The sequence below is a fragment of the Electrona antarctica genome (assembly GCF_951216825.1).
Source record: "Electrona antarctica genome assembly, chromosome: 2".
In the NCBI taxonomy this organism is placed as follows: domain Eukaryota; kingdom Metazoa; phylum Chordata; class Actinopteri; order Myctophiformes; family Myctophidae; genus Electrona; species Electrona antarctica.
In genome coordinates this window covers 45,316,374-45,331,542 of record NC_136807.1, presented here as the reverse complement: position 1 = coordinate 45,331,542, position 15,169 = coordinate 45,316,374, and the positions used below count along the sequence as shown (strand labels likewise).

General features: G+C 42.4%; 1 protein-coding gene across 2 annotated transcripts in view; it reads right to left on the bottom strand.

The window, feature by feature from the left end:
* LOC306934774 (kazrin-like) overlaps nt 1-15,169 on the bottom strand; it is a 296,761-nt gene that overhangs the window by 65,775 nt on the left and 215,817 nt on the right. For both annotated transcript variants that reach the window (XM_079517546.1, XM_079517547.1), the window contains exon 5: nt 13,405-13,512. In XM_079517546.1, coding sequence (XP_079373672.1) covers nt 13,405-13,512 — 108 coding nt within the window. The remainder of the gene's footprint in view (nt 1-13,404; nt 13,513-15,169) is intronic.

Below are 15,169 nucleotides of genomic sequence, written 5' to 3'. Positions count from 1 at the left end.
TTTGCAACACACTCTTTAGCTCAAATCTAAACAGAGGTGCAACCATTAACCGGTTTGTGTACAACCGGTTTGTGTACTAACAGTACCTGTTACAAAAGTTCCTTCCTACTACCTATAAGCAACAGGCACCCATATTACTCAAAACAAACAAACACCCTTTACAACAAAATAATCTCCCCCCGCCACCAGGGGTTGCTGCAGCGCCCTCAGCACCCCACTTCCAGCGCCACTGTGCTGCTTATAAATATATAAATACATAGCTAAATATATAAATAACACGTTCTCCCACTCCCATGTTCCCAAGGGTATTTCCAACGTGGCAACCTGCGCTGCCAAACAAAGCGGAACAGTACACAATGAGATAATAAACATTATGCCCGATTCCGTATTCCATCAGCGAGGTCACAGCCTTGTAATGGATGTGTTGCACAGCCCTGGCAAACCTGCACGACGGAACTGCCTACGCTCCATCAGGCCGGCAGACAGGGAGACGACTGTAGTCGCCAGAGAGAACGGAGAAGAAAAAAAAGGGAGCGTAGGATTCTTCCCGGCTCTCTCTCTTTGTGAGCTTGTGGGGAGAGCTAGTGCAGGAATGCTGTACAGTTGGAGGCCATCGATATTGTCCTTTTCTTTTTGCTGAGGTTTGCGTGATCTGCGCAAAAGGACAGTTAACCCATTTTGGGCGGGAACCCCTTTTGGTGTTTTAAACATTATGTTATAATTTAGCTATTGAAAAATAGCAGATCTACAAGCTCATAGCGCGCCACCGAGTGGCGCGCTACGAGCTTGTAGATCTGCTATTTTTGAAAAATCGTGAAAATATTTATTTTCAGAAAACTGGAGGATTTAGAAGGATTTTTTTAAATTTTGAGGTCAGGCCTAAATGGGTCAAATGATAAGGGACAATATCGGTGGCACCCAACTGTAGCTACACATATACCGCCACATCATGAATGGAAAGGCGCTGTCAAGGTTATAGCGGTAGAGTCATTGAAAACTACTTTCACTCACAATGGATTCTCATATTCTCTCTCATAATGCTGGGATGCAAACTGGGAAAGAGGAAACTCAATTGAATTGACAAAGGATTCTACAAACCAGAACCACACATTACCAATCAGTGTGCGTGTGGGGTGGGCCGGGGGGGCGGTTGTGATGTACACATTCATATTATTTCTGTCGCAAGCAAGGCAATAATATCGTGGAATGTAGAATAGCATATTTAGCTTCTGAGGGATCCCCCAAGGCTAACTTCAGGGGTTCAGGAGGAATGCTTAGGTCTTGTATTTGCTGTGACCTCAACGTGACAGCGATTTCCTCTCCCACCATCTCTCTCTTCCCTCAGGCACTTCACATGAACAGGGAGCTCGGGTGCAGGTTCAGGGTTAAAAAGGAAACTTGAAATAAGTCTATAAAGTCTGTAACCTTATAGCACAGTTCAAATGTGTGAAGTGGCTGTCTTCCAGCATTTAATATCTTACCTGTCAACTCTCCCTTTCTCAATTTACCTCACCCCACATCCGCCTTGTTTTTCCTTTAGTCATCCCATCATGGTTCAACTTTTACATTTTGTATTTCTTTATCTAATTTAGCCAAAATTAAACCATTCCTCACTCCCAATTTAGAAATAGTCATTCACGCCCTCATAACATCCCGTTTAGATTATTGCAATTTCCTTTTCATTGGTATCAGTCAGTCAGCCCTAAACCGTCTCCAATTAGTCCAAAATTCAGCAGCCATGCAGGCTCCTAACCGGCACCAAGAAGAGAGACCACATCACCCCCGTCCTGGCTTCCCTCCACTGGTTACCGGTGCGATTCAGAATTCATTTTAAGACTCTTTTATTTGTCTATAAAGCTCTGAATGGACTAGCCCCCGCCTACATTACAGACCTGGTAAAATACCCCCCCACCACTAGGCACTTCAGATCAACGGACCTGAAGCTTCTAGACGTTCCGACAACCAAGTTGAGGCTTAGAGGGTACCGTGTCTTCTCGGTTGCAGCCCCTAGGCTGTGGAACACCATCCCACTCCATCAGAACCTCCCCCTCCATTGAAGCTTTTAAATCCAGGCTTAAAACCAAATCCCAAGCATTTGATTTTGTTCTTGTTTTTAAACCAGCATTATCATTTTTATTTTTATGATAACCTTAGTCTGTTTATAATTGTGCTTTTATTGTCTGTAATTTTCTCTGTTGTGTTGATGACATGTCTGTACAGCACTTTGGTACAATGGAAATTGTTTTTAAATGTGCTTTATAAATATACGTGATTTAATTTGATTTGATCTTTCTCATCAGTTCTCTCGCCCGGGACCAACAACAGCTCTGCTCCTAATGAGGGGTGTGACTCGTGCTGTGTAAAAAAAAAAATCACACCCGTGTGAACTGAGTGGTGCAACTCCCCTCTCTCTCTCTCTCTCTCTCTCTCATTAGCAGGCAACAGTGCAGCACTATCTCTCTCTCTCTCTGTTTCTGGCACAACAGCGCCACTTTTGCCCCTACTGGTACTCTAAACATAGTCACATAGGTACAGACGGACATTGCTGTTCCTTGGAGTGGTTGCACCACTCAAAAAGCTCAACACAATCCAGGTCTGGTCAGTTGCGGGCGCGACAATTTCACGGGACTGCGCTCACGTAAATACGCTTGCGTTGTCGCTCCTCGACCTCTCTGCACGCATAGCAATAAACGCAAGCCTCTCACTGAAAATGAATTACTAGGCGCGTCAATCGCTCCCAGTCTGAAAAGGCCTTAAAGGACGCTTTTCAACTTATCTTCATATAATCGGTCCTCACTAATGTCCATGAAGAAATACCACAATTTTGTCCTACTCAGTCTGTGTCTCATAGGAGGGCTGTGGGCAGTTCAGAAACCTGTCCACCAGTGACATCATTGTTAGGCAGATTTAGTTTTAAACAAGATTCATTTTAAAGAATAAGCCTATTTAGATTTGTATTATCGTGAGAGAACGATGGCTTCCATTATCGCATTGCAACTTTTCAGGAATAGTAAGCCTGCAGTTTCTATTAGCTTGGATTCCCCATCGATGATGTCACTGGGGGGCGGCTTTCTGAACAGCCCACAGCCCTCCTATATGAGACACAGACCGAGTAGAAAAACAATGGTGGCATTTTATCATGAACATTAGTGAGGACCAATTATATGAAGGTATAGGTCCTCTGCTAAATGCCTAAATTGTAAATTGTAAATTGTAAATTGTAAAAGTGGCGAAGTGCTCCTGAAACAAGGCAACCGCCAATCACCGGCTGTCGGCTTCACTGCGGCTGCCACTCGGCACTCCTTTAGTCCAGACTCACCACCTTTACTGCCAATCCTGCTCACTTCCAGACAGCAGCCCAGATTAGCTGCCCCCCCCATGGGTCTTTTTAACCCTTCGTTTGGAGGGCAGAGGAGACGAGGTATTAAAGCTCCAGGGGCCGCTTGCACCAGATGGGGAGTACGGTTGAGTTATTAAATCAATGCATGATAAGAAGAAGGTGTGCTAGATCAGGTCTAAAATTACACCCCTTGCACTTCATGGGCATAACGATACGTCACACCTGGGTGTACACAGTATGATGCCTGGCGAAGGGACCGTTTTGAGATTTGGTCTACTTTGACAGTGGACTAGTTTGCCACAGGTAGTGCGGCTAAAATGTAATCACCGTTCTAAATTAACACTGCAGGCAGCACATTTTACCTACAATTGTATTAAATGGCTCAGCCTATAATTATCTTCATTGAAATGCTTGCCAGAAATAAAGTCTGTAGTCTGGTTTCTACGTTTCTCATTCAAAAGCAACAAACAAACAAAAACATGTTCTGCAATAAAAGCACCTACTATTGTATTCTGTAAAGCTAAACACGGTTCAGCTATTGCGGTTATTATAGTTTTGCATTTTTCAATAGTTACATTTTTTATTTTGTTTTGACTTTTTGGTCAATTGCATTTTAGTTTTAATTGGTTTAATTAGAGAGTTTGTTTAGTTTAGTTTTGAATTAGTTTGTTTGTTTTATTGTCATATGGATTAGTCAGGGGCAAGATTCAACAAGGAAAAAAAAAAAGGAAAAATAGCAGATACAAGGTCAAATTTTGTGAGTTTATCTGCTTAGCTTTTTTCTATTTCTTTACCCTGCTACATAGGCTACTTGCACGGCCTCAATACCTACTATATAGCCTACTGTAGCTAACCATAGTAACTTGCATAAAACAACAATAAAGCTTATTTTCACCACTTGACCATTGCATATTATCTTGGTTGTGTACCAATGTGTTAGCAAGTCTATTATGACTTAAACCTTACTCTCTACTTCTACTTGTTGTAAGAGTGGTTCCCAAACTGTGGTGCGTGCACCTCTTGTGGTGCGTGAGCGCCTTCTAGGGGGTGCGCGACATGAAAAGGCTAATGGTGGTGCTATGGTTTTATTATAAATATATTAACATATTATGCCAATATATGGCAAGTATATGCAGAATATAGCCTATGCTGCATATATATATGCCATATTCAGGTTCATATATGTGCATGTGTGTGTATATATAGGAAATATATAGCTTGTGCAATTATTATTGACATGTGAGGGGGGTGCGTCAGCTAGGTCAGGAGGTAACAGGGGGTGCATGGCCAAAAGGTTTTGGGAACCGCCATGTAAGTGATGGCGATGGTAACGTACCCATGCACCGCTTATGTTTCCCTTTCATTGGCAAATGGCATCCAATGTTTATTATGTGACGACAGTGCTTGTTTACCAGACATTAGTTTGATCCTGAGGACAATTAACTCTTGCTTCATAACCTTTAGATTTTGAGCATAAAAACCGTGTGAATGCTTTAAATAACTTTTTGCTAAGTGATCATGGTAAACGTGTAATAATTAGTCGTTGATTGTCTAACAGATAGTTGTTATCTAACAACAACTAAGACCAAGGTGCCTTTCACTCAACAGACACTATACTACAGAGCTGAGAACAGGCATTGTTCAAAAATGTTCACGGCTTGTATAAGTAAGTGAAAAATAAATCCATCTTGATCCATTTCTTTTGAACTAAATGACGAGCTCTTTATTTCCATTGCAGCACGACTCAATGAGGAACTATACCACTACCTATCCAGAACACTGGTGCTAATGTTACAGTAAAACCTTTAGTTTTTAGTTTTTAAGTGGTGCAGCCACTCCAATGAACAGCAATGTCTGTCTGTTTAGGGTCCCTATGTCTGTCTGTTTAGACTTTACAGTACTAACAGGTGACAAAGGGCGCTGTTGAGCTTCACACTGTGCAGTGTGCACAGGTGTATGATATGGGAGCAAAACATATGCGTTGGGGGTACACGGTCAAATAGCCTACATATAATTCTAGGGGTCCTTCACATGAAAAAGTTTGAAAACCACTGACATAGAAACTTTCAGAAAACTGTTAGGATTAAAAGACATTAGTGGAATTGACCTCGGGTCTTAATGGGTTAATGTGCACATGCAGCTCCAGATTAATTTACCCACACCAGTAAGCTGTTTAACCCATTTTGGGCGGGAACCCCTTTTGGTGTTTCAAGCATTCTGTTATACTTTAGCTATTGAAAAATAGCAGATCTACAAGTTCATAGCGCGCCACCGAGTGGCGCGCTATGAACTTGTAGGTCTGCTATTTTTGAAAAATCATAAAAATGTCAGGCCTAAATGGTTTAATCAAGGAGAGATTTCTCGAAAGTCAAATAACTTGTAATGTTCAGAAGCAGTGAAGGGAAGGCACACAAGACATGAGTTCACCTTCAGCATGGTAATGACTACACTGTCAAATTAAGTAAATTGAGTTAATTTAATTACTCCCAGTCAATCATTTCTGGGGGCACTAGCCCCTCCAATGCATGGCTTTTGAAGACTACGTTTGTTTAGAGCACTAATGACATCAATTGTTTGCCAGCGAAGTCTATGGACTTCAACGTAAGACGTCATTTGGCTGATATAAATACATCTTGTGACTGGTTCCGTTTTATACAATAATAACGTGCTGCATTCATGTCTTGTGGAGAACAATGAGGAAGATGATAGTGTCAGACTGTTAGCCACACCACTAAAGCACAAGATGGACAGTATGACAGTGGAAATGATCGGGGACGATGACGAGTTTGAGCAATGGTGCGATGGCAATGGTCTCTTGACTTTAAGCCAAGAAAACACTAGCCAGGTAAATATAGAACTGAACTTGAACATTACAAGGTGGGCAAGGATAAAGATATGATGGATGCTACACCACTAAAGTCATCGGAGCTGACCTGTTCTGATGATGTCACGTGATGTCACGAGACATGACCATATATGGTCATGCCTGGGGTGACCAACCAACCAAACAACATCCATTGTACAGTGTTGGTAAAGAAGATGCTATTAAATCACCGGATACCCCGTAGAAACTCAAACTGCTATCAGGACTCTGCACGTTAAATCACCATTGCATACAGCAATGCACGTACGCAAATACGCACCCACACACGTACTGTACACACACACACGCACGCACGCACGCACGCACGCACGCACGCACGCACGCACGCACGCACGCACGCACGCACGCACGCACGCACGCACGCACGCACGCACGCACGCACGCACGCACGCACGCACGCACGCACGCACGCACGCACGCACGCACGCACGCACGCACGCACGCACGCACGCACACACACACACACACACACACACACACACACACACACACACACACACACACACACACACACACACACACACACACACACACACACACACACACACACACACACACACACACACACACACACACACACACACACACACACACACACACACACACACACACTCTCATTGTGCTTGAAATGAAAGCTGATACAGTAGAATGACTTCCTGAAGAGGCAGAGGTGTAATCCCCACATTCCCCACCCCTTGAAATCCAACTTTTTGACCTCATGACCTTTGAAATCCAATCCTCTTCCGCCCTATAACGCAACAGCAACAATGTATCGATGCTCCTTTTCACTAATGGCAAAGATTCACTATTTCACTAATGGCAAAGATTCACTATTTCACTAATGGCAAAGATTCACTATTTCACTAATGGTAAAGATACGGAAATCTGGATCAGACCTCTATGTTGTTGTTATGGTCATCCAATTTTCAACCCTCAATGTAAAGTACAGGCTGATCGATAAGACACAGACAAACAGACCCACGTGGCTATGGTTGCTCATTAATATCACATCCTATCATATCTCTTACAGTAAATGGATCACATGCGTATTGTAGTCTCTCCAGACAAAAGCTTCCTCCAAACACAATCTAGAAATACTCAAGTAAAAGTCCTGTGTTCAAAAAAATGTACTTGAGTAAACTTACAAAAGTATCAGCATCAAAATATACTTAAAAGTACCAAAAGTACTCATTGTGCAGAATGTCCCATGATTTCACAAGTTCAAAATGGGTAAAATTTAACATTTTCCGATGTACAAGATTGCAATTTGATTCCTTCCATGGTGATTGGATGTAATGGGCGTAACAGCTGTGGCACATCAATAGCTGTGCAGCTTTAATCTGGCTGTGTTTAAGGGACGGTGCGGAGGACATTACTGCTGCTGTGGTACAACATTCTAATTTCACACTCGCCACGCGTGAGTGAGAATGCAAAACACAAGTGCATTTTCCCCTCAACCCCTTTGCATTCAGTATGTACACAGTGAAATACATTTAGCTCCCAAGAGTGCACAAATGGAACCGAATGGACCTTACGGGTCCATTTGGTTCCGTTTGTACACTCTTGGTGCTAATTAACACAGGGAACTTTACTGTGTACGCAGCCAATGCTGCACTATAATTCTTTGGGCTATAAACTTCACATCCCTCCTCCGTCTCTCTCTCTCTCTCTCTCAGTCTCTTTCTCTCTCCCTGTCACAGCCCTTTTCCCTTCTGGATATCCTCTTTGTATGGCTGCACATTTGCAACTAGCTTTCTTAGCTCTAATTATAGCCATTATGTTTTATTAATTGAATAATCATGAAGCTGTGTTTCATGTACATAACAATTATTTCACATTGTATTATCTTGGAGTCCACACTTCATCCAGATGCTGACATTGTTTTTACAGCATAACGTGCAGAAACAGCACCTGTCTGAGAAATGATATGGTGTTCAAAGGTTACATTCTGCTCTATGCACTTCAGCACTTCCCCTATAGTTCTATCCTCTGTTTCTCTCTCCCTCCCCTTCTTGTTTTCTAGTTCTATCCTCTGTTTCTCTCTCCCTCCCCTTATTGTTCTCTCTTCTTATCCCTCTTTCCATGTCTGTCTGTCTGTCTGTCTGTCTGTCTGTCTGTCTGTCTGTCTGTCTGTCTGTCTCTCTCTCTCTTGATGAATCTGCTGACCCCACAGTACAGCACTCTGTTCCCTGTTCTTATTCTGAGGAAACTCATGGTGATATACACGGCCTTGGCTGATGCAGAGGAGGTTGACTTGGCGAGCGTGTATGTGCTGTATGTGTGTGTGCGTGCGTGTGGCGTGTGCATATACTGAGTTTGCACTTTCACGGCACAGAGGAAGCAATGCTAGAACCAATGCGCCAGCTGTTATGTGCTGCAGAAGAGTATGTGTGTGCATGATTGTGCAAGTCAGAGAGCTCTGTGCGTGGTGTGTGTGTGTGTGTGTGTGTGTGTGTGTGTGTGTGTGTGTGTGTGTGTGTGTGTGTGTGTGTGTTACTGTTACATTGCATGCACATGTTCAACAGTACCAGTATCACGGCGTATGTCAGTGTATGAGTGCATTTGCTGACATATGTCTACATGTAATAACATCCGTCTATCGAGTGCTGCCCTCTACTACACTGTGATATGATGTAGTTGTAACTGTAGCCTCTACTACACTGTGATATGATGTAGTTGTAACTGTACCCTCTACTACACTGTGATATGATGTAGTTGTAACTGTACCCTCTACTACACTGTGATATGATGTAGTTGTAACTGTACCCTCTACTACACTGTGATGTGATGTAGTTGTAACTGTACCCTCTACTACACTGTGATATGATGTAGTTGTAACTGTACCCTCTACTACACTGTGATATGATGTAGTTGTAACTGTACACTCTCAAGAGTTAAATGGACACTGGGGATTGTACTGTGTGTAACCGTCCGTACCATCGAATGAAATATGTAAAGAGAATTACAACTATAACTCATTTCTACAACACACACTGTCTCAGCCGCACCACATTGGAAGTGCACATGTCAAAGAGATTTGGTGTAGAGGGAACAAACAAGGGAATAGAACTTAACCCATTTTTGGCGGGAACCCCTTTTGGTGTTAGCGTTATGTTATGCTTTAGCTATTGAAAAATAGCAGATCTACAAGCTCATAGCGCGCCACCGAGTGGCGCGCTACGAGCTTGTAGGTCTGCTATTTTTGAAAAATCGTGAAAATGTGGTGCAAATCTTTGAATATATATTTCAGAGCGAACATTTTTAACTAAAATATTGGCTTCTGGGGGTTCCGTGGCCCAATAGAGATAATTCTGGGTGTCCTTGACATGAAAAAGGTTGAGCACCGCTGACATAGAAACATGGCATTTTCAGAAAAATGTTAGGATTTAGAAGCCTTTTTTTTAATCGACCTCAGTCCAGAATGGGTTAAGTACAGACCCCTGGGGAACCCCGGCCAATGACGTATACGTTTTAAGTGCTTAAACGTTTTCATGTTGGGTTGTCGCAGTATGCAGGCCAAAACATATTCCTTGTGTAAGTACCCTATTCTTGGCAATGAACTGCTTGTCTGATCGTGAATGAGATGTACAGCAGCACTATGAAAGATACAATTAGGACCTTGACACGCCACACTGATCCCATATATATACCCCTCAGCAAGCTGCATAATGAACCTGCTGAACTCCTGAGCACTCTCATGTCCTGGCTCGCAGGAGCCTATAAGAGGAGACGGAGACTGGCAGATTAACAGAACCCATATAAGAGACCAGGCTCCCTGGAGAGAGCCTGGTGGACAGCAAGGTTATAATAGTTTTGGTTTTTTCATTATAGTTTAGTTTTAGTTAGTTTTGGCTTTTTCGTTTTGGTTTTTTCATTATAGTTTAGTTTTAGTTAGTTTTGGCTTTTTTTTCTAATTCAGTTAGTTTTAGTTAGTTTTTAGAGCGGGTTTGCTAGTTTTTATTTAGTTTTTAGAGCGGGTTTGCTAGTTTTTATTTAGTTTTTATTTTGGTGAAATGCTTAGTTTTAGTTTAGTTATAGTTTAGTTATAGTTTAGTTTTAGTTTTTTAAACAAAAAAACTATAACTAAAACTATAAAAACTAAAACTATAGGGTATTTTTTCTATAATTTCAGTTAGTTTTGTGAACACACAATACAGTTTCAGTTTAGTTATCGTTTTTAATTTATTTTTAGTTTTTATTTAGTTTCAGTAAACTAAAATGTTTTTTTTAATTCTAGTTTTCGTTTTTTTAGTTCGTTTTAGTTAACTATTATAACCTTGGTGGACAGTGGTGGAGGTTCATGCTGCACCATGGCATCGTGCCACAGTATGGAGGGCAGTATGGTGGACAGTGGTGGAGGTTCATGCTGCACCATGGCATCGTGCCACGGTATGGAGGGAGTCTGGTGGACAGTGGTGGAGGTTCATGCTGCACCGTGGCATCGTGCCACGGTATGGAGGGCAGTATGGTGGCCAGTGGTGGAGGTTCATGCTGCACCGTGGCATCGTGCCACGGTATGGAGGGAGTCTGGTGGACAGTGGTGGAGGTTCATGCTGCACCGTGGCATCGTGCCACAGTATGGAGGGCAGGCCAGGGAGAACTTTCGTACTGGTGCCATTTCTGCATGGCAACTCTGAACCACAACACAACTCTGTCCATGTCCTTGAAAGGGGCGTGCGTGTCATAAAAGGCCTGGGCGATTAAAGTGGTCAGTGTAGATAGCCAGGAAAAAAATGAATAAATCGAAACATGTCTGGCCACAGAGGATAGAAGGCTATAAATAAGCTGATCCTATCAAGATTTTAAAAAGAAATCTGCCCTTTCATCTTTGGATGCTGATCTTCATTATAGCTAATAGAATACTTTTTTGGCAGTTAAAAGATATCACAACAATGTCCCCCAATTAGAAATCGCCAGCTTGTTTCCATTGTGGTCCATCTTGAGGCATGGACAACAAACTGTACAAACAACCATGAAACAAAGACATTGAAATCCTTATATACAGTTGGAGGCCATCGATATTGTCCTTTTCTTTTTGCTGAGGTTTGCGTGATCTGCACAAAACCCCTTTTGGTGTTTTAAACATTATGTTATAATTTAGCTATTGAAAAATAGCAGATCTACAAGCTCATAGCGCGCCACCGAGTGGCGCGCTACGAGCTTGTAGGTCTGCTATTTTTGAAAAATCGTGAAAATATTTATTTCAGAAAACTGGAGGATTTAGAAGGATTTTTTTTAAATGTTGAGGTCAGGCCTAAATGGGTCAAATGATAAGGGACAATATCGGTGGCACCCAACTGTATGAAGTTAAAGAGCAATAAAGATAGAAGCAATACATATAGGACAGGAGGTACCCTAAGAGAACTGTATGGCCAGTTAGTGTTGAGATGGATTGTAACTTGGACTTAAAGACTGGTACCAGCATGGTGCCTTATGAATTCCTGAGGTCTTATGGACAAATATTGTGACATTTAGTTAAACTTGTGTTGTTGACTTTATTATGTTTGCACTTACGTTGTGGTGCTGCTTGCAGCATACTTATTCTATTTAATGGGTTCAGCTGGTTGTTGTTTGCATCAACCCAGCCAGGGGAGGATGTCGCACTGTCGGACAGTATAAATGTGACACTTTGCCTTGTTTACAACATTTTCAACGCTGACGAATGCCCTTGGCCGAAATGCGTTTGTTGTGTTGCTGCTTGCAGCTTACCTTTCCTTTGTAAAGATGAAACAATAAAGTGCCTTAAAGGACTCTGTGAGTGCTGGTATTCTCCTTCTTCTAAAGTGTTTCCTGACCGTGAACCCGGTAAAATGTTCCAAGAGATTGAGACAGTGGAGGTGTGCGTGCTTCCCTCTTTTCAAAAAGTTAGTGTTGAGATGGAGCCATGGTTTAAAGTCATTCTTGCATCTCGCTAGGGAATTCATTTGGGGATTTCAGGGCTGAAGGGAGGGCATTCCACTGAGTGGGGGGGGTGATAAAACAATTTTTTCCCCCCTTAAGCATCCTTAAACTGCAGCAGAACAAGATCACACGAACTTCCCCTGGTTGAGTACCTGGGAGCAGCCCTCACTCTAGGCAGGTAATTAAAGTATTAAGTATTTGGGAACAGAAGCACCTAGGAAGCATCTGGTGATACAACTGACAGGTGCCAGGTGAGCGCTCATGGTAAACCCACAGGAACCACTGCAACTATGGTACAACATACTATTAACAGTTGTGTAGATGTAACCATTACTTATAGCATTGACGGAAGGCAGAAGTGCATAACTGGAAGGAAGAAATGTATTAAAAGAACAATAAACAAATAACTGTGCAGATTCTCTAACAGAGACAGCGAAACCATCGGACAGAGATCCTGGCAAAGGTCTGGAGTCTGGACAAGCAAGAAACTATAGGCATGAGCTTCAGGGACGTACTGTACGCACTGTACTAGCTAATAATGAACCTCAGCCAGGCCTGACGTCGAAATTAAAAAAAAATGTTTTCTAAATCATGACAATTTTCTGAAAGATTTGAGGCACATTTTAACGATTTTTCAATAGCTAAATTATAACATAATGTATGTAACCACCAAAAGGGGTTCCCGCTCAAAATGGGTTAACAAGTGTTGTCTAAAATGCATTTATATTATTGAATACGTTTTTATAAGTATTCATGGGAGTGGCACTCTCATGCACGTGGTGCAGATATTTCTCTGTTGTTGTTGTTTGATGCAATGTGACTGTCCGTATAGCAAGTGAACGACCAACTGACCGTTTGCACAAAGCACGTCAGCCATATTCACATGCACAGTACATCATTCTGTCAAGTGTACAATATATAGCCTAGTCGATTATGCCCCACCACCTCTTTCCATAACAACTACTGTATGTGTCCACACATTGAAGTGAACAGGCAGCCTTTATGATTGGTACCAAGGCTCTCTACGACACTTTAAACGCACTTGGTGTAACACTAGCCAAGGGCAAACTTCATAGAGAGAAAGTAGTCGTCAGCATGAATGACACATCTCTGTGTGCGTGCGTGCGTGCGTGCGTGCGTGCGTGCGTGCGTGCGTGTGCTTCACACTCCACAAAGACTGCCAGAACTTCCTCCGGGCTGTTACTGCAAAAGAAGGAGATGTTCTTTCTCAACCAAACCTAACCCAGGCTCAGTATAAGAGATAAAGGCAAAGTGATACCTTTGTCTAGGGAGGCGTCTGGAGAATTGAAGTCCATGAGGCTGCTCATGTCACTCTTGTAGCAGAGATCAGGGGTGGGTGTCTTCTGCCTCGGGTGGAGAGCCGTGTCTGGAGGAGGAAGAGGACAAACAACAGCAGGCTTCATTTAACAAACACGATAAGAGCGATTTCACACATAATGTGGTTTCACACAGTTGTAGAGGTGGCACTTGACTTGCCCTGCCTCTGGGTTCTTCTTAAATCATTCCACTTGTTATTCATGTGATTTGTTGTTTTTGAATTGTTCACCTTCACGCTGCGTTACAGTGCCGTTTTAGTTTGTCTTTCATTCCCAGTTCACAGCCTTTTATTTTTTCGTGTTTCCTATAGTCTCACGGTCACCCACACACTTTTTGTCATTTAGATGTGTGAATAGGCTAAAACACAATAACAACCCCAAGCAGACCTACAGTGAACCCACGTTGCTTTCTTTTAATTATAGAGATTCTTCCCATATGTTCATGAATAAAATGAAAGAAATTAATTTCACTGTCCACTTGCGTAAATGCATGTGTAAATAAATGAACACATAAATCATTTATACTTCGCAACGTGTTGTGCGCCAAAAATCTACGAGCTCAAGTGTCGCATCGCGATGCATTGTGAGCTTGTAGATCTGCCGTTCTTTGCAGATATCACGTCATACCGTTAAAGCAGCTTTGCCTCAACCGCTGCCAACTAATACACTGACACCACGGCGCGTAAACAGCGCCTCAAACTGTGACTCCGCCCACAAACGGGGGAAGTTGTGATTTTCGCTCGTTCACTGCAATGCAATTTGCGGCATTTTCAAAACAATATTGAGCAGAGTAGCGATTATCAAACGTATTTGCAATGCCATACGTTGAAAGATCTGTTGCCCGTGGACAAGGCACGCCTCCGCAAGTTAGATAGCATCGGCATAGATGTTTGTCCGTATGTGATTAAGGATTGGACCAAGTTGCATTGGCAGCCATAGAAAATGCCGGGGTAAATTCTTACCCCGGATGTGACGTTTTTGGGCGTTCCTGTCTAGCGTGGTGTCAGTGTATCCCGTAAGACTGGGGTAAAATCCTCCTGAGTACAATACTGTATGTATGGTCACCCTGTACATATGATCTTGAATAGTGAAATGCTGTGTTCTCATTGACTACCACTGACCGGACACCTACTGTATGTGGCATCCGCGAGTACAGTTGGGTGCCACCGATATTGTCCCTTATCATTTGACCCATTTAGGCCTGACCTCAAAACTTTTAAAAATCCTTCTAAATCCTGAAAAAATCCTTCTAAATTTTCACGATTTTTCAAAAATAGCAGACCTACAAGCTCGTAGCGCGCCACTCGGTGGCGCGCTATGAGCTTGTAGATCTGCTATTTTTCAATAGCTAAATTATAACATAATGTTTAAAACACCAAAAGGGGTTCCCGCCCAAAATGGGTTAACTGTCCTTTTGCGCAGATCACGCAAACCTCAGCAAAAAGAAAAGGACAATATCGATGGCCTCCAACTGTAAGTGACCATCATTTGCAACCGTCTGCGGCGCCATAGGACAAACAGAATCAATCAAAAACAGAAATGAGATGCTTAAAAATGTCATATCTCAGAAAACCCCGTGATGACAAAGCAACAAGAAAATAACAAAAAACTAGTCATAATTTGAAAGAACTGACCACATAATGCTGCTGCAAATTAATAAGGTAGAGTGGATTCTGCATGTAATCAAAACCTTTAGAACAGCGAATT